At 45.0% G+C, this 20,223-nt stretch overlaps 3 protein-coding genes across 3 annotated transcripts; 2 read left to right on the top strand and 1 right to left on the bottom strand.

Moving 5' to 3' along the window:
• Positions 1-9,556: 9,556 nt before the first annotated feature.
• LOC121976660 (ubiquitin carboxyl-terminal hydrolase 4-like) lies at positions 9,557-14,791 on the top strand. Its single transcript, XM_042528928.1, has 6 exons — positions 9,557-10,043; positions 12,061-12,177; positions 12,906-13,004; positions 13,128-13,316; positions 13,406-13,587; positions 14,076-14,791. Exons 1-6 carry the CDS (start codon positions 9,927-9,929, stop codon positions 14,473-14,475), a joined length of 1,104 nt encoding a protein of 367 aa, XP_042384862.1. The 5' UTR covers positions 9,557-9,926; the 3' UTR covers positions 14,476-14,791.
• On the bottom strand, positions 14,546-16,363 carry LOC121976659 (transcription termination factor MTERF8, chloroplastic-like). The gene is made up of 2 exons (XM_042528927.1): positions 14,849-16,363; positions 14,546-14,687 (listed from the first exon to the last, which is right to left on the bottom strand). The coding sequence occupies exon 1, from the start codon at positions 16,276-16,278 to the stop codon at positions 14,890-14,892; it is 1,389 nt and encodes a 462-aa protein (XP_042384861.1). The 5' UTR covers positions 16,279-16,363; the 3' UTR covers positions 14,546-14,687; positions 14,849-14,889.
• A 485-nt stretch (positions 16,364-16,848) lies between these two features.
• LOC121976662 (signal peptidase complex-like protein DTM1) lies at positions 16,849-20,137 on the top strand. The gene is made up of 2 exons (XM_042528929.1): positions 16,849-17,277; positions 19,905-20,137. Exons 1-2 carry the CDS (start codon positions 17,039-17,041, stop codon positions 19,990-19,992), a joined length of 327 nt encoding a protein of 108 aa, XP_042384863.1. The 5' UTR covers positions 16,849-17,038; the 3' UTR covers positions 19,993-20,137.
• The last annotated feature ends 86 nt before the right edge of the window (positions 20,138-20,223 follow it).

Below are 20,223 nucleotides of genomic sequence, written 5' to 3'. Positions count from 1 at the left end.
AGGTAAGCCTGAATTTATCAACAAGGCATTCATCATTTCTTTTATCGTCCGATTTTTACGTTCGGCAACACCGTTTGATTGAGGTGAGTAAGGTGCCGTTGTTTGATGGATAATGCCAGATTTCGTACAAAATTCATCAAACGGTGCACCATATTCTCCACCTCTATCGCTTCGAATTATTTTAATTCGTTTGTCAAGTTGGTTTTCAACTTCTGTTTTATAGGTTCTGAACGCCTCTAGGGCTTCGTCTTTACTTCTTAAAAGAAAGACATAACAGAACTTTGTGCAGTCATCGATAAAAGTAATAAAATATTTTTTACCTCCTCTAGTTTGCACAAATTTCAAGTCACATAGATCACTATGTATTAACTCTAGAGGAGTTGTCGTCCTTTCCACCGAATGAAAAGGTAGTTTCGTCATTTTCGCTTCCACGCACACTTCACATTTGAGTGTTCCGTCAACATTAACGTTTGGTAATAAATTTAATTTGACGAGACGTTTGAGAGTATTATTATTCACATGTCCGAGCCGATCATGCCATAAATTAAAACACTCAACAACATAGCTGGAAGCATTTATTTTATTACCATCAAAATTTCGGAGTACATGCATTACAATCATTTTGAATAGACCCTTTTCTAGGTACCCCTTTCCTACGAAGACACTATTCTTCGTAAGTACAAAGTTGTCTGACTGGAACACTAGCCTAAATCCGGCCTTGACCAATGCCGCTCCAGAAACTAGGTTCTTACTGATGTCGGGAACATGGAGTACATCAATGAGTGTTAGCTCCTTTCCGGACGTCATCTTCAGAACAACTTTTCCGAGTCCAACAATTGGCGACGTCGTGGAATTACCCATATAGAGCTTCCTGTCATTTATCGGAGTATACTTGGAGAACATCGCTTTATCGGAACAGATATGACGAGTTGCTCCAGTATCAATGAACCACTGCTTTGGGTTGGTATCCACCAAGTTGGCTTCAAATACAACCGCAGTGAGATCCAAGTCCTCAAGAGAGGTTGCGACATGATTCGCAACATCCTTTGGCCCCTTGGTTGGCTTCTTTGGGCGTCTGCAGTCCTTGGATAGGTGTCCTGCCTTTCCACAGTTGTAGCAGGAGCCTTTGAACTTCTTTGCTTGAGCCTTCTTTTTGACGTTCGGCTCGATCAGGTTGGACATTTCGTCTATAGTCCGCTTGGTTCCTCTGGAGTCGGATAACTTTCGATTATCCTCTTCTATTCGTAGCCTCAGGATCAGGTCTTGCAACCCTATTTCCTTTTGCTTGTGCTTTAGGTAATTCTTGAAATCCTTCCATGACGGAGGGAGCTTCTCAATTACCGCAGCAACTGCGAATGTCTCGTTCAGCTTCATGCCTTCGGCGTCCAGATCATGCAGTATTAATTGCATATCTTGGACTTGAGATGAGACGCTTTTTGAGTCCACCATCTTGAAATCCAGAAATCGGCCGACGATGAATTTCTTCAATCCAGCATTTTCGGTCTTGTATTTCTTCTCAAGGGATTCCCACAAAGATTTTGCCGTCTCCAGAGAACAATATACGTTATATAACGTGTTGTCCAAGGCGTTGAGTATATAATTGCGGCACAGAAAATCTCCATGAGACCACGCATCGCTAGCAGCCTTACTACCTTCCGTAGCGGCCAGCGTGTCTTCGTGCAAAAACCGTACAAGGTTTAGCGTTGAAGAAGATCCCCTATCTCTTCGAGCTGGTACGGCTTCAGGGGTGCGAAACAAGGCTCGGTGGAATGCGACGGTGGCTGGAGGTGCTTTCGGTCGACCACCTGACGCAGATGTTGCTTGTTGCTCAGGCCGCTCGGCTGCTGCTTTCTGTTTTTGTTCCACAAGTTTGGCGACCCTTATCTCGAACAGAGCTTCGAGTTCTTCCGTCGAAAGCGCCACCGTGTGTTGTCGTCCAGCCTCATCTATTGTTTCCAGTCGGATGCAGGAGCGTTCCCACAGACGGCGCCAATTTGATCCTGTCCGAACCAGAAGTCAACAGACGCTGGGCATGTGGCGCTCTTCGGCTCGCTGATGTAGACCTCCCACTGGTGGCGCGACGCTCCGGCTAGCCTGCACAGAAGTCGAGCCGGGAAGGGGTTCCCGGCGGCGACCCTCCGACGCTCAAGTCAGGTAAGCTACGATGAACGAAGTGGCTTCCAAAGTCTCTGAATACCTACCTCCCCGGCGAAACATGAGGTTCTTTATATATAGTGCTTGTGAAGGGTTTGGGCACGCGTACCTAGGTGCATACGTGTCCTCTGTCCTTTCCCAGGTATGCGGTTGTCAGAAAGCTTACCTGACCCATATTGCTATAGTCAGAGCATGCCCTCGATGGGACAGCAGAATCCCCTGTCACAAGATTTGGAGCATGGCACACACGTGAAACCTACCGGTTGTCAGAGAAGAAATCCTCGGGTCTTTTCCCTTACTCCAAACTTGTCGTCCGAGCGGACATCTCCCTCAACATCCGACCGGACATCCGCAATGGTTTACTTGTGCTTTGTGGAGACTAATAAACAGGGGTGCTTTATGACTGTGGTCGGTCAAAAGGTCAGCTCGGTCCATGACCTTTTTAACTGAGCGTCGGAACCCCGATTTGACAGGGTGCCCTCCAACCATAAGTGCGAGCCGGCCAGACCCGTCCGGGTATTCGATTCCATCGACCCGGCCGTCTATGGTCGTCCGTCCGGTCGGACCACACTCCTCCCGGATGGGCGACTACTCCGGTGACTTCCACTCGGCGTTGACATTGCAAGAGAGAGGGGGGGCCCGCTCTTACCACGTGGTCGAGCCGAGCGCGCAGAATACGGAGAATTTCCCGGTTGGCTACTTCGGCTTGACCATTGCTTTGGGGGTAAGCCACGGACGTGAAGTGTTGCTCGATGCCGTAGCTTTTGCACCAATCTTCCAGCACCTTCCCTGTGAATTGCCGCCCATTGTCGGAAACCAATCGGCGAGGGATACCGAACCTACAGATGATGTGTTGCCAAATGAATTTTTTGACCATCTGTTCGGTGATCCTGGCTAGTGGCTCGGCTTCTACCCATTTGGAGAAATAATCGACCGCCACCAGCAAAAATTTCCTCTGCCCGGTCGCTATTGGAAAGGGACCCACAATATCCATTCCCCATTGATCGAACGGACATGAAACGGTTGATGCTTTCATCACCTCTGCCGGTCGGTGAGAGAAGTTGTGATACTTCTGGCATGAAAGGCATGTAGAGACGGTCCGGGCGGCGTCCATTTGTAAGGTCGGCCAAAAGTATCCCGCTAGCAGAATCTTCTTGGCTAGTGATCGTCCGCCCGGATGTCCTCCGCATGATCCTTGATGTACCTCCTGGAGGATGTAAGCCGAATCTTCGAGCTCACACACTTCAACAACGGGCGAGAGAAAGCCTTCTTGTAGAGCTGATCGTCGATAAGTGTGAACCGACCGGCTCTCCTCCTGAGCAGCTGGGCTTCATCCCAATCGGCCGGTGTGGCTTCCGAGCGGAGGAACTCTATGATGGGCGTCCTCCAGTCGCTTGGAAACGTGAGGCTTTCCATCCGGTCGACATGCGATACCAGTAGTACTTTTTCAATAGGTTGCTGAATGGTGACCGGCACTATAGAACTTGCTAGCTTGGCCAAGTCATCTGCTGCCTGGTTCTCCGTTCGGGGAATTTTTTGAATAAGGACCTCTCGGAAAGTGGCTTTGAGTTTTCCAAAGGCTTCAGCGTAGAGCTTAAGCCAAAAGCTGTTGATTTCAAAGGTACCAGAAAGTTGCTGAGCGGCCAACTGTGAATCCGAATAGAGAGTCACCCGACTGACACCCATATGCCGGGCTGCCTGCAATCCGGCTATGAGGGCCTCATACTCTGCTTCATTGTTGGTGGCCTTGTAATCTAGTCGGACGGATAGGTGCATCTTTTCTTCTTGAGGTGAGAGTAGCAATATTCCGATCCCACTTCCGAGCCGAGTGGAAGACCCATCCACATATATTCTCCACAGAGCTTCCGGCTCTGGCCTCTGCACTTCGGTCACAAAATCAGCCAAGGATTGCGCTTTGATCGCCGAGCGGGGCTGATATTGGATGTCAAATTCACTTAGTTCTGTCGTCCACTTGATGAGCCGTCCGGCCGCTTCTGGATTCAACAACACTTTTCCTAGTGGGCTATTAGTCCGGACGATGATGGTGTGAGCCAAGAAATATGGTCGAAGGCGCCGAGCGGCGAGAACCAAAGCGAAGGCCAACTTCTCGAGCCCGGTGTAACGAGATTCAGCATCTTTCAAAATGTGGCTTAGAAAATACACCGGCTGCTCTTCGCCGCTCGCCCTCACAAGTGCCGAGCCTACAGCATGCTCAGTTGACGACAGATAAATATAAAGTGACTCACCCCCGATCGGCTTGGCTAACACTGGCAGAGAATTAAGATATGTCTTCAATTCTCCGAACGCTCGGTCACATTCTTCATCCCACTGGAACTTAGTAGCCTTGCGCAGGATCTTGAAGAATGGAAGGCTCCGGTCGGCGGTTTTGGAGATGAATCTGGACAAAGCAGTTATCCGACCGGTCAACCGTTGAACTTCCCTTGTATTTCTGGGAGGCGGCATGTCTTGCAGAGCTTTCACCTTGCTGGGATTGGCTTCAATTCCCCGCTCGGTCACTATATATCCCAAGAAACGCCCCCCTTTTGCTCCGAACAAGCATTTCTGAGGATTTAGCTTGACTCCATATTTGCGTAGCGTTCGGAAGGTTTCTTCCATGTCCCTGAAGAGATCGGCCGCTCGGACGGATTTGATAAGAATGTCGTCCACATAGACTTCCAGATTACGCCCGATCTGCTCCTTGAACACCTTGTTCATCAAGCGTTGATAGGTGGCCCCGGCATTCTTCAATCCGAACGGCATCACATTATAGCAATATGTGCCGTCGGCCGTCACAAAACTAACTTTTTCTTGATCTTCACGGGCGAGCGGCACCTGATGATAGCCTTGGTATGCGTTGAGCATGCAAATCAATTCGCAGCCGGCCGTAGAGTCCACCAGCTGATCTATCCGTGGCAGAGGATAGAAGTCCTTGGGGCATGCTTTGTTTAAGTCCCGGAAGTCGATGCAGACTCTCCACTTGCCGCCCGCCTTGGAGACTAATACTACGTTAGCCAGCCAGCTCGGGAACTGCATTTTCCTGAAGTTTTTCTACTTCCGCCCGGATGATGACATTCTGCTCGGCACTGAAATCCCTTTTTCTCTGCTTTACTGGCCGAGCGTCCGGTCGGACATGCAACTCATGCTGCGATAGGCTCGGCGAAATTCCGGGCAACTCATGTGTCGACCAGACGAAAACATCATGATTTCGTTGGAGGCATTGGATCAGCTCCTCCTTTTGCCCCTCCTCCAGATCAGAAGCGATAAAAGTCGTGGCCTCCAATCGAGTCGGATGGATCTGAACCTCCTTTTTTTCATCATAAATTAAAGCAGGAGGTTTCTCGGTTATGGCGTGTACCTCGGTTCGGGGCGCCTTTCGAGCGGAACAAGCTTCTGCTCGGACCATCTCTATATAGCACCGCCGAGCTGCTAGCTGATCTCCACGTACTTCTCCTATTTTGTCCTCCACGGGGAACTTTATCTTCTGGTGGAAGGTTGAGACAACCGCTCGGAATTCGCCGAGCGCCGGTCGTCCCAAAATGACGTTGTAGGACGAAGGAGAGTCTACCACCACGAAGTTTATTGCCCTGGTCCTCCTGAGCGGCTCTTCTCCCAATGAAGTAGCCAGCCGAATTTGTCCGACCGGCTGAACTTCGTTGCCCGTAAACCCGTAGAGCGGGGTCGTCATGGGAAGTAGCTCGGCTTGATCAATTTGCAGCTGATCGAACGCCTTCTTGAATATGATGTTGACTGAGCTCCCTGTGTCAACAAATATGCGGTGAATAGTATAATTTGCTATTACCGCTTTAATGAGCAGAGCGTCGTCGTGGGGCACTTCTACTCCTTCTAAGTCTCCGGGCCCGAAAGTGATTTCCGGTCCACTTGCCCGCTCTTGACTACAGCCGACTGCGTGGATCTGCAGCTGTCGGACGCCCGCCTTTCTGGCTCGGTTGGAGTCTCCTCTGGTCGGCCCGCCAGCGATAACGTTGATCTCGCCCCGGGAACTGTTGCTCCTGTTTTCCTCTTCCCGAGTGGACGGTCGTGACCATTCTCTGGACGCCCGGCGATTCTCCTGTCTCGGAGATCTGTGCCGATCGGGTGTCTGTTGATGTCGCCTTTCGGTGCGGGCCCGGTTGGCTTCATGGGTCCTTTGTCTCCGGTCGATGGGAGGAGACCGTCGTTCGGCTTTCCTGGGAACGGGATTGGCCACGAAGGGAAGACTTCGACAATCCCTCGTGTTGTGCGTATCCGCCTGGTGGAAGGAGCAGAACATAGGGGTCCACCTCTTCTTTGGCTTGGGCCGAGCGGCAGCCACTTCTTGTACGTGCGATCTGGCGTGGGGGGATCGAATTGCTTCGGTCCTCGGTCCTCTGGGTGGCTGCTGAGCGGCGTGCTGTTTCCGCTCGGCATGAACAGGTGCACGCTCGGTTGGAGTTTCCTTTTTCCGAGCGGCTTGCGCTTCTTCCACGTTTATGTATTCGTTGGCCCGATGCAGCATGTGATCATAATCTCGGGGCGGCTTCCGGATGAGCGACCGGAAGAAGTCCCCATCCACAAGGCCTTGTGTGAAGGCATTCATCATCGTCTCCGATGTGGCCGTTGGGATATCCATCGCCACCTGGTTGAATCGCTGGATGTAAGCTCGAAGCGATTCTCTCGGCTCTTGCTTGATGGCAAACAAGCTGACACTTGTCTTCTGATAACGCCGACTGCTGGCGAGTGGTGGAGGAAGGCCGTTCGAAGTCCTTGAAGCTAGTGATGGATCCGTCCGGCAGCCTCCGAAACCACCGTTGAGCCGATCCCGAGAGAGTGGTAAGAAAGACTCGGCACTTTACTCCATCTGTATACTGATGGAGCGTAGCTGTGTTATCGAACTTACCCAGATGATCATCCGGGTCCGTTGTTCCGTTGTACTCGCCGATCGTCGGAGCCACGTAGTGCTTGGGCAGAGGGTCTCGTAGAATAACCTCCGAAAATTGGCGATTGATCCGCTCGGGAGATGAGTCCGCCCGGGGAGCTTTTCCTTTTCTGCCATCCCGCCTTGGCATCTCGTCTGAAGAAGATCCCCTATCTCTTCGAGCTGGTACGGCTTCAGGGGTGCGAAACAAGGCTCGGTGGAATGCGACGGTGGCTGGAGGTGCTTCCGCTCGACCACCTGACGCAGATGTTGCTTGTTGCTCAGGCCGCTCGGCTGCTGCTTTCTGTTTTTGTTCCACAAGTTTGGCGACCCTTATCTCGAACAGAGCTTCGAGTTCTTCCGTCGAAAGCGCCACCGTGTGTTGTCGTCCAGCCTCATCCATTGTTTCCAGTCGGATGCAGGAGCGTTCCCACAGACGACGCCAATTTGATCCTGTCCGAACCAGAAGTCAACAGACGTTGGGCATGTGGCGCTCTTCGGCTCGCTGATGTAGACCTCCCACTGGTGGCGCGACGCTCCGGCTAGCCTGCACAGAAGTCGAGCCGGGAAGGGGTTCCCGGCGGCGACCCTCCGACGCTCAAGTCAGGTAAGCTACGATGAACGAAGTGGCTTCCAAAGTCTCTGAATACCTACCTCCCCGGCGAAACCTGAGGTTCTTTATATATAGTGCTTGTGAAGGGTTTGGGCACGCGTACCTAGGTGCATACGTGTCCTCTGTCCTTTCCCAGGTATGCGGTTGTCAGAAAGCTTACCTGACCCATATTGCTATAGTCAGAGCATGCCCTCGATGGGACAGCAGAATCCCCTGTCACAAGATTTGGAGCATGGCACACACGTGAAACCTACCGGTTGTCAGAGAAGAAATCCTCGGGTCTTTTCCCTTACTCCAAACTTGTCGTCCGAGCGGACATCTCCCTCAACATCCGACCGGACATCCGCAGTGGTTTACTTGTGCTTTGTGGAGACTAATAAACAGGGGTGCTTTATGACTGTGGTCGGTCAAAAGGTCAGCTCGGTCCATGACCTTTTTAACTGAGCATCGGAACCCCGATTTGACAGGGTGCCTTCCAACCATAAGTGCGAGCCGGCCAGACCCGTCCGGGTATTCGATTCCATCGGCCCGGCCGTCTATGGTCGTCCGTCCGGTCGGACCACACTCCTCCCGGATGGGCGGCTACTCCGGTGACTTCCACTCGGCGTTGACATTGCAAGAGAGAGGGGGGGCCCGCTCTTACCACCGGATCACACAAGATGAGATGAATGTTTGAGGAAGAGAAGAGAAGATTGAGTGAGTATTCCATCATCTGGAGGGTTCTATTTATACTGAACGAAGAGGTTGAGTGTCCTTTGGGTGAGTGGATGTGTTCCTTGGGCTGGATCGATCTAGAACATCTATTCTGAAGGGTTGTAACCCTTCACCAAGCCCACTTCAATCTCATCCATCAGATCTGAGGAGTTGTGACCCTCAGATCCCGCTTATTGTCATCAGCCATCGGATCTGGATCCATTGATTCGATGTTTCAGATCAAGTCTTATCCCAGGCCGTCAGATCGTTACTCTTTGCGATCCAACGCTCTAGATCGCATCACAAGTGATCCATCATATCTATTTGATTAAGTGCGCACCTCATCCCGTGCGCACGTGGCGGGTGGCGGGCTCACAGGTGCGAGCACCTGCTCGCCCTGGGCTAAGGGGTTACCTGTCCTTTTATTTTTTGTGTTAACTCCATTAACACATCTTCATTAATAAGTAGAGAATACACATCGAGAATTTCCGATGTGGGACTATTCTCCTATGCACTTTATTAATGAATAACAAATGTTATTTTGGGTTGACTTTAAACATTAATTTCTCATTCACCCTTAATCGGTTTTGAGCAAATTAATAGTCTAAATCTATCTACGCGAATCGTAGATTTCAATTTTGAAGTCAATTATGACTTTCAACAATTGATGGCTTCCTTCCTCTAAATCATTTTGGTCCATTTAAGGTCCCAATATCTAACATAAAGAACTGTTGTCTCTCTTGGACTATGAAATGATTAAAATATAGAGTATTATCGTATAAAATTTTAAATCAAAACTTTATGTATTTGTGTATACCTTCTTGTATGTTTTAGCCATATGTACTAATGATTTTCATGATTTACTCTTTTTTTTTTTAATTGTTGGTATAGAGACAATTTTGTAGGGGCGCTTGGGCGGACGAATGGTTTCTATCTGGTACAAGACAGCTGATTAACTGGTGTGCTGAGTTGGCACCCGTGCTCGATACAAGAACCGCTTTGCCAACTAGGCCTACGTTATATGAGACACGTGCACGATACAGGTTCGGCTTTGTCAAGTAAAATCTCGTCAGCTCGGGCACCCGCATCTCTACCAGCCTTAACCTGCCCCCTCCGTCTGACAATATGCGCATACACACAGCGTCTTCATAGACCCACTAACTGTTCGAAACGTGTGCATTTAGCTGGTGGTTCCCGCATGGCCATCGCCTAGAAAAGGCACGGGTTTGGGAGTTAAGCCGGTCGGAATAGAAAACGATCCTCCTTCCGCCGTCGTCAGACGTCTGCGTCGGTCGTTCTCTTCTATGCGGATCGACGTTGAAGAGATAAAAGCGACGGGGTAGTCGAAGAAGGAAAACCCTAGATATTCGTCCTATGATCGAGTCGATGATCCCGTTGAACATTCCAACTGTGGAGGGTCCTTCCCGATCCCTGCCGATCTAGGCCTTCTCCTCGATTGGGGCCGTGCGAAGGAGCTGACGGCTGGGAGACGATCGAAGGAGTGCGTAGTTTCTTAGATCGGTGGCCCTGGCTGGGCATTTTGCGGTTTTGGGTAGTTTTTCCTGGCGGGTTATGGGAGCGACGGGATCGAAGCTTGAGAAGGCTCTCGGCGAGCAGTTCCCGGAAGGTGAGCGGTACTATGGCCTTGAGAACTTTGGCAACACCTGCTACTGCAACAGCGTCTTGCAGGTTCCCCTTTCTTCTTCTATTTTTTTTATCTTCCAAAATGCTTAGCAATGTAAACTCTCTTCAAAATTATTTTTTGTTTTAATGGGCTCACCCCTTTTGTCCTTTTCTGTTTGACGTAGGAGGATCCGGACGTGATTGCCTTTAGACTTTTGTTCTTCTCTTTACATAATTCTTTCAGATTTTTTAACTTGATGCTCCTGTGAAATTCCTTTCATCATGAGAAATGTCAACGTTTTTTCTGTTTGCCTTATTATCTCAAGTACTACTGATTTGATTGTTTTACCTTGTTTGAACGGACAAAACAAAGAAAAAAACAAGGAATTCGAGAATTGGAATTCTAGTTGTAAAAAAAAAAAAGGTGGGGATTTCTAAATCCTGACGTAGGTGACCGGGTTTCTATATCGCCCACTTCCTTTGCTTACATCGTTTCGATAAAGATATGTTCTTGTTGAATCTGAGAAATTGATATTCGGGCAAGTACACTCTGTACGGATCAAACAGAGAATAATAATTCTTAGGACATATGAAATAATTGCTTAATCCGCGAGATTCATGTCTTGAAGATCAGAACTTTATATTTACTAGCAAGATTCTTATCTCTCAAGGCAATTGACTCTTTTTCTGATATCAAGGCCCTTGGTGGGTTAGCTCTATGCCACTATCAGTTAAATAGAACAAATATTAGTGATTTGCTTGGGAGGAAATGTAGCGATTCAGAAATCATGCTTGGAAACATGTTTATCTATTAAAACGCACAGGAAAATATAAGATGGATCAGAAACTATTGGCCAAACATGGATCCTATACATTTCAGAATAGCATGGTAGATGTGATTGAATCTTGTGGTTTCCTAATGATTATATAACTGAAAGGAGCAGTATTCTTTTCTTTCACATATCACATATCACTTCAAGCGATCATATTTGTAAAATCTCAACTCAAGTGATAAATATACTTGTTTTTTTTTTTTTTGCTGTTTTGAGAATTATTATACAATTGGGACATGTAAAATATTAATATGGTTTCTTTTGTTTTTTGTTTCTTACTTTTAGATTTTCTTTAAATGATCCTTGGCCTTTTTAACTTTGATACTTTTCAAGTATGTTTCTTGGCAATAAATTGAATACTAGCTTTTGCATTGCAAGTTGGTGTCTCTTGTTCTTCCTCATTCACCACATGATATTTTGGGGTAGATAACTAATCAGTGCTTTTCTTTTAGGCTTTTGCTTGGGTTGCCATATTCTTTGTTGATTTTATGATGAATAATTTCTTGCCAATTATCCTTAAACTTTAATGTTAAGCTGGGTTTGAGCCTATTCCATCTCAAAATGACTAATTATTCTAGATGGACCCCAATTTAACATGATATTAGAGTTAGACTTGTACCTACGAGTTATGATGGGTGTGAGGGACTGTGCTGAAGCTATGATATTCCATGTCTGTTAGTCTCATATGAACAAGTGCGATGATCCATTAGTGCTATATGGTAGAAGGGTATTTTATTTTCATCAAGGGATGCTCTACTCCAACTTAACATCAACCCATAAGAGTACCTTTTATAGAGTTTAACATCCCCTCAGCGCCATATAAGCTTGAAATTTAGTGAATTGCAAGAGAGTGAAGGGCGAAGAAATTTCTGCTTGCTCAAAAAGCAAAAATGGTCACTTGTCTCATTTGACATGAACACAAAATAGTAGCATAACTTAGGAAGCCAAGATTTGATCACATCACTTGGGATCTTGGCCCTGATGTTATGGTTTTTTGGATGACCATTTTACTCAAAAGCTTAAGCTATTAGCTATTAGGAAAGGACTAAAATTGTGGATTAAAGGACACGTAATGACCTAATTATCTCACTGCTGTTATGGAACAAAACTAACCCTCCATAGAGATAGATGGAACCATGCACAAAAAGGTAAGAATTTAGTTGAAATGTAAATTAAGCATTCCAGTCAAGAACCTGTAGCATGTTCCTGCTCTTGATCTAATTGACTGGGTTGTCATGCTTTGCTTTCAGGCTCTTTTTTTCTGTGCCCCTTTCCGGGAGCAATTGCTGGAGTATCATGAAAAGAATAAAAATAATGGTGATGCAGAGGAGAATCTTTTGACATGTCTTGCTGACCTATTTTCTCAGGTGTGTAATTTCTCGAAGATGATTCCCCTTGTAAATTAAAATTTTAAGGATATTTGTTATAGATCTAAAACTAATAAAAAAATCTTGTGGCCTAATAATTTTCTGCTTTCTTGTTAGCTGGATTGATAAACTATCATCTTCTTTCTAACTTGATTATCATTTTCTGAAGCTGCAGAATAATTGGCTCTCAAACTTGTTCGACAATACATGACTTCTGTAAATGTAAAAAGGTCTTGCAATCTTATTGTATTATTGAATGACTGTCAAAGTATTAGCAAAGTTAAATTATTGCTTAACTCACAATCCGGAGTCTATTATAATTTTTTTTTTCCAGTGTTGCAGCTCTTGAAAATGTTCCAAGATCTAGTTTAATGCCATGTTCATCCTCTTTTTTTTGTTTGTTTTTTTTTTTCACTCGAATGTTTTTCTGTTTTAAGTGTGTTGGTCCTCATCTAGTATCTTAAATCTGCCTGAACTCTGGAATTTGTTACTTCTGTTTCTCTTGAAATTTGTGGAAACTTGCCCATAGCTTCTTCTGCACAGCAATTTATTCTGTTCAGAGTATTTGATCAGATCTTTCAACATAGTTGTATCCTTCAGTACTCAACCAATTGAACTTGCCATTTCTCTCTTAACAGCTTATTTTGTCCAAATGATAGTGATTTTTGAAAGTTTATATAACCGGGTAAAGCATATAATCCTGTTAAGTTGCATACTGCTCTGTGCAGATCAGTTCTCAGAAGAAGAAAACTGGTGTTGTCTCTCCTAGGCGCTTTGTACAAAGGGTGAAGAAACAAAATGAGTTGTTCCGTAGTTACATGCACCAGGTAAAATAATTTAGATCTTATTGTGTAAATTTGGAGGATCCGATCATTGATTTTTTTTTTTCTCTTTTAAAAAAATACAAACTTGTGATCAATGAAGACAGTTATATCTTGGTACATTCACAGGATGCTCATGAGTTTTTGAATTTCCTGCTCAACGAGCTTGTTGATATTCTAGAGAAAGAAGCCAATACTCCAAAGTCCTCATCCGAGGCCTCATCGATGCCCCAAAAACTTGCAAATGGCCAAACTAATCTGCATGTCAATGGTGTAACAAAAGAGTCCCTTGTTCCTTGGGTTCACAAAAGTTTTCAAGTAAGAACTTTCTGTGACTGGTTCCTTGTTGCTTTTATTTTGAAAATACGAACCAAAAATAGATTCTCAATGGTCATTGTTTTATACAGGGCACTCTTACCAATGAAACAAAATGTTTGCTTTGTGAAACTGTTACTGCTAGAGATGAACCATTTTTGGACTTAAGCCTCGACATTGAACAAAATAGTTCAATCACAAGTTGTCTCAAAAATTTCAGTTCAACTGAAACCCTCAATGCAGAAGATAAGTTCTTCTGTGACAAATGTTGCAGGTAATTTTATGTCATTGATCCTTCTGCTTCCTCTTATCATTTCATATTCCCTTTTTCTGAGATTCTTGTGGAGCAAGTCTCCGTGACCAACATAACTTTTGCATTGTCAATGCATAGTCAGCCAGTTTATTTTCTGCAACTTAATTTGGATGGGCATATCACGATAATTGATATAAGCTTTCAAAATGAAAAGTATATTTGATTGAGACCCATCCAGTTGATTGACAGAGATTTTGTTAAAGCTGATGATTTGTGAACCTTGTAACTATATTTTGAGGTTTCACCTGAGCATTTCATCATTCTAGCACTGAGTATGTCGATCAAGTTGAGTTTTGCTACATTTGCTCCATCCTTGAGAAATCATCATTTTAAGTAATTTGGTTGTAGTCAATGTCAACATGCTATGTAGAAACCAAAATTTAGTGATTGTTTTGCTAATTTGCATCATCAAGTGTGAATTGTTAGTATATTTTGGCTTATTTGAGCAGCTTGCAAGAGGCCCAAAAAAGGATGAAGATCAAGAAGCCACCTAACATCCTCGTAATCCATCTCAAGCGCTTCAAATATATCGAACAGCTGGGCCGCTACAAGAAGCTACTCTACCGTGTCGTCTTTCCCTTGGAGTTGAAACTGAACAACACCGTCGAGAATTCAGATACCGAGTATGCTCTCTTTGCTGTGGTGGTTCATGTGGGAGTTGGCCCCAACCACGGACACTATGTTAGTCTCGTGAAGAGTCACAACCATTGGCTTTATTTCGACGATGAAAATGTTGAAATGATTGATGAATCGACTGTCCAAACATACTTTGGGTCGGCACAGGAGTACACAGGTAACACTGATCACGGGTACATTCTGTTCTACGAGAGCCTCAATAGCAAAAGATGAAAGATGTTTTTGCCTCTTGAATTTTTAGGCAGCTTCCATTTTTTTTTCTTCTCCCTGACCATTCCATGATCTTTCTCGATCAAACCTTGAAGCTTTCCCAGGGGACGCATAGTTATAGAACAAATACAGTCAGATGGTGGACTCCATCTTGTTCAGTACTAATAATTCTGTGTGACATACATATGCTGCAAAAATACAGAGTATAATCGTACCTGTAACAAGTTTGTATCGTGTCATTTCATAATTCAGAGAGAATTATGGACAGTATGTGTTTGAGTTTTTATGGAATGAAGACAATGACAGTAAATTTTTACTAGAGCATGTGAACCATTAGATTTTACCCCCTTTTTTTTTGTCATGAAAAGTTGTTTACCCAACTCAAGAAGAAGAACAAGCTCCATTTCTGACAGAAGCTCAATGAAACCTCTCAGTAGATAAACTCAAGAGTGTAAGTGGCATCTGTTTCCCACTTATCTCCTGTTTTGTCGCATGACGTCTCTTAATCCGTTCGTCAAGCTTGTAGCCAAGAAACGCCGGGAAGACAAGTAATTCTCTGATGTCGCGCTCCATTTCTTCGATGAGGAACTCCATTTTCTTCTCCAGTGATTCATGGTTATACTGCAGCACCTGAGGATGCTTCTTGCTCATCACTACTATGTCCTCGCAAGAGAACCCGTAGCTCAGGAAGAGCCCAATGACTCTCTGCATGTTCTCGCAGCTCGTCCTCGTAGTGGCCCCAAATGCCCACGCCAACTCCCTAGTCCGATGTTCGTAACCAATCTTAACAAGGAAATTCAGTTTCTTGGAGAGGTTTTCCTCGAAGGAGAGGCTCATGAACAGGGGAGCCCTGACCAGGAACTTGAAGATATCCACTGCATCCATATTGCATTGCTTCAAGAACTCGATCCGAGGCTCGAGCTTCCGCTCCTTGCTGACACTGAAGATTTTAGGATATACCATCGCAATCTTGAACAGCTCTTCATTGGAGATGCCGACTGATCTCCAGAACGCCAGGTGGGACTTGTAATGCTCTACAGTGTAGGATAACAATGCAGGCAATTTGGCGAGCAAGACCCGGACGGCGGCCGCATCCCCACCGCCAAGTTCGACGAGGAACTCAACTCTGGGAGTTAATTGGCCGTGGAGATCTAGATTCAGAAGCATAGGCCGGCGGAGGACCAATTCAGGCCATCCGTAATGCTTCAGGAAGAGAACCATCTGTTCCAAGTCTCTCAGGGGCCTTTCGCAGAACACCTTCCTGACGTGAACGTGGGTGAGGACGTGCCCTAGCTTATCACTCGGCACGCCGTGGTCTAGTAGCATGGTGGATCCGCCGACGATGCCCTCAAGGAACTGGAGAGGAATACTCGTCAAAATCTGCTCCAGCTTCGCCGGCTTGATCCCCTTCAACTCATGCAGCGCGAAGTCGAGGAACGGGCCGAACTCGGGTTGCGATAGAACGTCCGGGCGCCGGAGTACGGTGCGGCTGAGCTCGAGTCCGGAGATGCCGAGGCTCCGCAGTGCGAGGACGCGGCCGCGGAGGGACGGCATAGGCGCGAGCTCGAGCTCCGGGTGCGCGAGGAGGAGCGCCTCGGCTTCGTTCTCGTCCAAATGGAGCTCGCGCAGGAAGGAAAACGCCAAGGGAGAGCCATTCGTGGCCGCGCGTGCGATGCAGAGATAAGACTGGAGGTCGGTGGTGGGAGCAGGAAGGCGGACAGATATGCGACTGCCGCCTCCGATGGCTGGGGAAAGGCGCGGTAGAGTCAACCCCATGGGGGTGAAGCGCAAGGCCAAGGCAATCATCTCGCCGCCGTCGCCGGCCGGCGAAACCGATGATTCAACGACGGCGACGACGAGAAGGATGGAGAAGATTATCGAAGTAATTTATGCGGCGAGGCTCAAACCTCTCGCATGGGCCCGCTGCACTGCTACATTGTCTAACCGCCCACCCAATTCGGCCCAACCGGCCTGATTAACCAAACCGTCTGCTACATTTTTCCATCGGACCACTCTATTCGGCCCAACCGGCCGTCTTATTTCTACTTTTGTCCATAACTATAAAGCGTGAAAACAGCGAAATCGGTTGCCAAAATAAATACGAAGCCCAATTAATTACTGCCGCTATCGGGAAATGGAGGCCCACTGCGCGCTGTTGAAAGATCGAGTACAACTTCCAGTGTAAGACAACATCTAAAACACTCTTGAATCACGCAGAACCTCAGGCTTGTTCGCTTTCGATCGATTCGACCGGTTTTAAAGTTCGTTTCATGGAATGAGCAATGTACCGGATCCCATCATTATTGGGCGCGGTTGGTTGGGACTCGGGAGCTTTTAAGAGCAAGGAACGCCTACCCCTCTCTAAACGCACCCAACCTGTACCGGCCAATGAGAGACTCCCCACGCTCTTATTGATGGTGCGATCCTCTCTCTCTTCTTCCTTCTCTTCGCTGCGCTTCTCCATTGCTTGTACCTGCTCCGCTTCTCCTTCTTGCTCCTCTTCCTTGGTGGTTTAGGGCTGTGGCGGCGAGGGTTGAGTGGGACTGGTGCTGGAACCGAGGCGGAGATGCGGCGCGAGGCGGCGCTGCAGGCGAGCTTGCTGGCGCTGGCGGCGGTGATGGTTCTGGTCGGGATCTGGACCTTCTCCCTCAAGAAGATGCTAGGCACGTACGCCTTCGGGATCATGGGGATCTCCGGAATCCTCTTGCCCGACTGGGAGTATTTCGATCGGGACTTCTCACAGTGGTTCACTCCCATGCCAGCTCGGAGAACCCCCGGCGTTGCTACGGCTCACGATACTTTTAGGTTTGAGTTCGATCCCGTTTATTCCTTGCTTTCCTTGGTCCTTACTTGATGTTTAGCCATGGTATCCTCTTCTGATGATCAATTTGTTTTTTCCTCTTCATTTAGCTCCGAAGTTTTGATTTTTCTTTCACCATGCTTAGGTTAGGAAATGCAGTATTGGGGCGCAGGAAATCCTTTTTTTTTTGTCTGAAGGCAATATTGGGTGGTATAGTGACAAGTAGTTGTTACTACCCGTATTATTATCATCTCTATCAGACTATCACTGTCCACGTTTTGTTACTAAATATTAGCGTCAACAATTTGATACTAAATAACCTTACAGTTGAACAATTTTTGACAATATTTTGATGTAGTGAGGATAATACAATCAAGGGAAAATATGACATGTTAATAAAAAATTTAGAGTTCGGACACCCTGCCAATGCAAAACCCCTGTGAATGGCCAATCCAGACACCTGCCGCTAAATAACAATTGATATCAATTTAATTTTTTAGTAAAAAGGAACTTCGATGGGTAGTTTTCTTTTAGCAATGGAAAATTAATTTAATTTTGTTATTTGAGTTCATCAAGCTGTCTAGTGAGCTTCATACATTGTTTGTCTAGTGAGCTGTCTATTTCACTATGCAACTTGATGTTCTATGAAGAATACTTTGGTGTAGAATAGGTTAGGCAGCGGCTTTAATTGGCCATTTTCGAAATAAAGGAACTCACAATTTTTCCTTAGTAGATGATTGATCTATATATTTATCTATGATCCATGTAACAACAAAAGAAAAGGAAAGCATTGGGAAAAGCAATTAATGCTTATCAGTTCCATTAGTAGGAGACTTGAAATCTAATGAAAGCTTTGTCTCACTAGTTCAAGCTATCATCATATACTGTTGAAGAGTTATTCTTGCTGGACATACTTCTTCAGTGGAGCATAATGTGGAAGACTTATATGAATCAATAATCATACATGACGTGGAAATTTCTCCCTCTAATAAATGATTGTTGTGGCTTTGTCAAGTTCATTGATAATGTCAGCATCATATGAATTAAATTAATTTCTTGCTATACAAGCTTCATTGAAGAGTAATAATAGAATATCATCGCTACTTGGTATTAAGAATCCTATTGTGTCATTAAGCATGTCAATCACGTTGAGGAACAATCATGATTCAAGAACTTCATGGTTGTTTAGATACTAATCTGTTGATGGACGAGTTGCTCTCGGAAAAATGAATTAACTATTATCACATGATTGTACAAATTTGCATGTATGGCAAGCATCATGATTTCCTTCTAGTTGGCCCCTCAAGACGGTCTACTGGCTAGCGCATGAGGTGCTAACACCATGAGGTTTGGGGTTCGAATCTCAGCATAGCCGAGGTAAATGTCTCCCTTATGCGCCGGTCATTATTCCAAAGGCTAGTAGTCACCCGTGATTGACCTCCTCCGTGTTGGTCTTGGGACGGATTGGCGGGGACGCTGAGGGCGAGCGTAGTCGCCTTTTGCCACCATAGTGTCCTTCTAGTTCCTTCTCTTTTTGAGTTTGGCAAAGGACAGTGATGTCTTATGGTTTTTGTTGGATTTTTTTTTCTTCTATGTACGAGACATTTGGAGTTATCAAAGAACTAAACCTGTGTTTTGGAAGGGCTATTGATTATCTCTGTTATTTGTTACTTTCAAAATTTCTTTTAATTCAATACAATCAACTACTTTAAGGAAATTTTGTTCATTGTTCAAGAAAATTGAATTAACCATGTTTGCAATAATGTCTATGAGTTAATAGAAATGTATTGTCGTTAGAACAAACATTATGGAAACTATAAGTACTTGGCAGTTAGACTCATTTTTTTGCTGAATGATTTGTCCTACAACAACTTTGAGTTACATTGAACCATAAGTACTTCAGGTCTCACCTATGTTTCCTTGCTGAAAGTCTTGGAAGTTACCATGAGTTTGCAATTAAGTTAATGCTCCATTTGTGGTCTTAGTTATACGAAAGAATGAATTATTTTCATCAATTTAGCGCTTATTTTTAAATTTGACAGTATACGTTTTTCTGTTTCAATGTTCAATATTGTTCATTATTGTTGTCCTGATAAATGCCCTAATAAAATGTTAACCTGTTGGATACATTGTCACAAGAAGTTCATTTAATCCTTGGAGAATTAGAAGACTCTAAGCTTTGAAAATTCGACTTGAATGCTATATATCAAGTCATCCAAAAATTTGTTGGTTCACCATTATATAATTCATAAGACTTTAGCCTAATGACATTATCCACTTAGAATTACATGTCTCAAGTTAGAAGTGATATGCTATATATATATATATATATATATATATATATATAGATATATATATTTTGCTTTAGTAAAGAGAAAGTAGATTTATCAGATTATGAAAACCTTCATTATAATGTAGTTGATCATGAATCACCATGGTGGATGTATGATTGTTGATGTAGAATCGCTGGTTTGATATACACATGAGATGTTATATTAACCAAACACCAAATGTGGGTGGATTGTATTCATCATTCTTTTTACAGAATTTGCCAACTGAGGATTATTCAGTAACAAAAGTGATAAACAAGCAGTTAAAACTTATTAGTTTCTAATTGTTTTTCCATTTGCAGGTTTAAATTTCACCCTCTGCGAGTGACAATAATCAGCTTGATTTATGGCTTTGGACTCTACAAGTGGTGGAAGTTCCTATCAAATTAGCTCCTTTGGCAATCAAATGAACTACACATTTCTTATTTCAATTCTCTACTAAAACAGCCTTTTAGATGATGAGCTATTTGAGTATTTGCCCACCAAATGAGTTACACTTATTTTCAAATCTCAACTGATACAACTTTTTAGATGATGAGCTATTTTGAGTATTTGTCTATCCTTTGTCTTTACATTTTCATTCTTTTGTGTCACAAGTAGGACTACATAGGATCAGTTTGG

This window comes from Zingiber officinale, chromosome 4B, assembly GCF_018446385.1.
Source record: "Zingiber officinale cultivar Zhangliang chromosome 4B, Zo_v1.1, whole genome shotgun sequence".
NCBI lineage: Eukaryota > Viridiplantae > Streptophyta > Magnoliopsida > Zingiberales > Zingiberaceae > Zingiber > Zingiber officinale.
This window is presented reverse-complemented; position numbering and strand designations above follow the sequence as displayed.

Bases quoted from the DNA above. Each gene is read 5' to 3' on its own strand.
- LOC121976660 (XM_042528928.1), top strand. From the start codon at position 9,927: ATGGGAGCGACGGGATCGAAGCTTGAGAAGGCTCTCGGCGAGCAGTTC. The intron at 10,044-12,060 runs GTTCCCCTTTCT...CTTTGCTTTCAG, and splicing joins ACTGCAACAGCGTCTTGCAG to GCTCTTTTTTTCTGTGCCCC. The intron at 13,588-14,075 runs GTAATTTTATGT...TTATTTGAGCAG, and splicing joins TTCTGTGACAAATGTTGCAG to CTTGCAAGAGGCCCAAAAAA.
- LOC121976659 (XM_042528927.1), bottom strand. From the start codon at position 16,278: ATGATTGCCTTGGCCTTGCGCTTCACCCCCATGGGGTTGACTCTACCG.
- LOC121976662 (XM_042528929.1), top strand. From the start codon at position 17,039: ATGCGGCGCGAGGCGGCGCTGCAGGCGAGCTTGCTGGCGCTGGCGGCG. The intron at 17,278-19,904 runs GTTTGAGTTCGA...TTCCATTTGCAG, and splicing joins ACGGCTCACGATACTTTTAG to GTTTAAATTTCACCCTCTGC.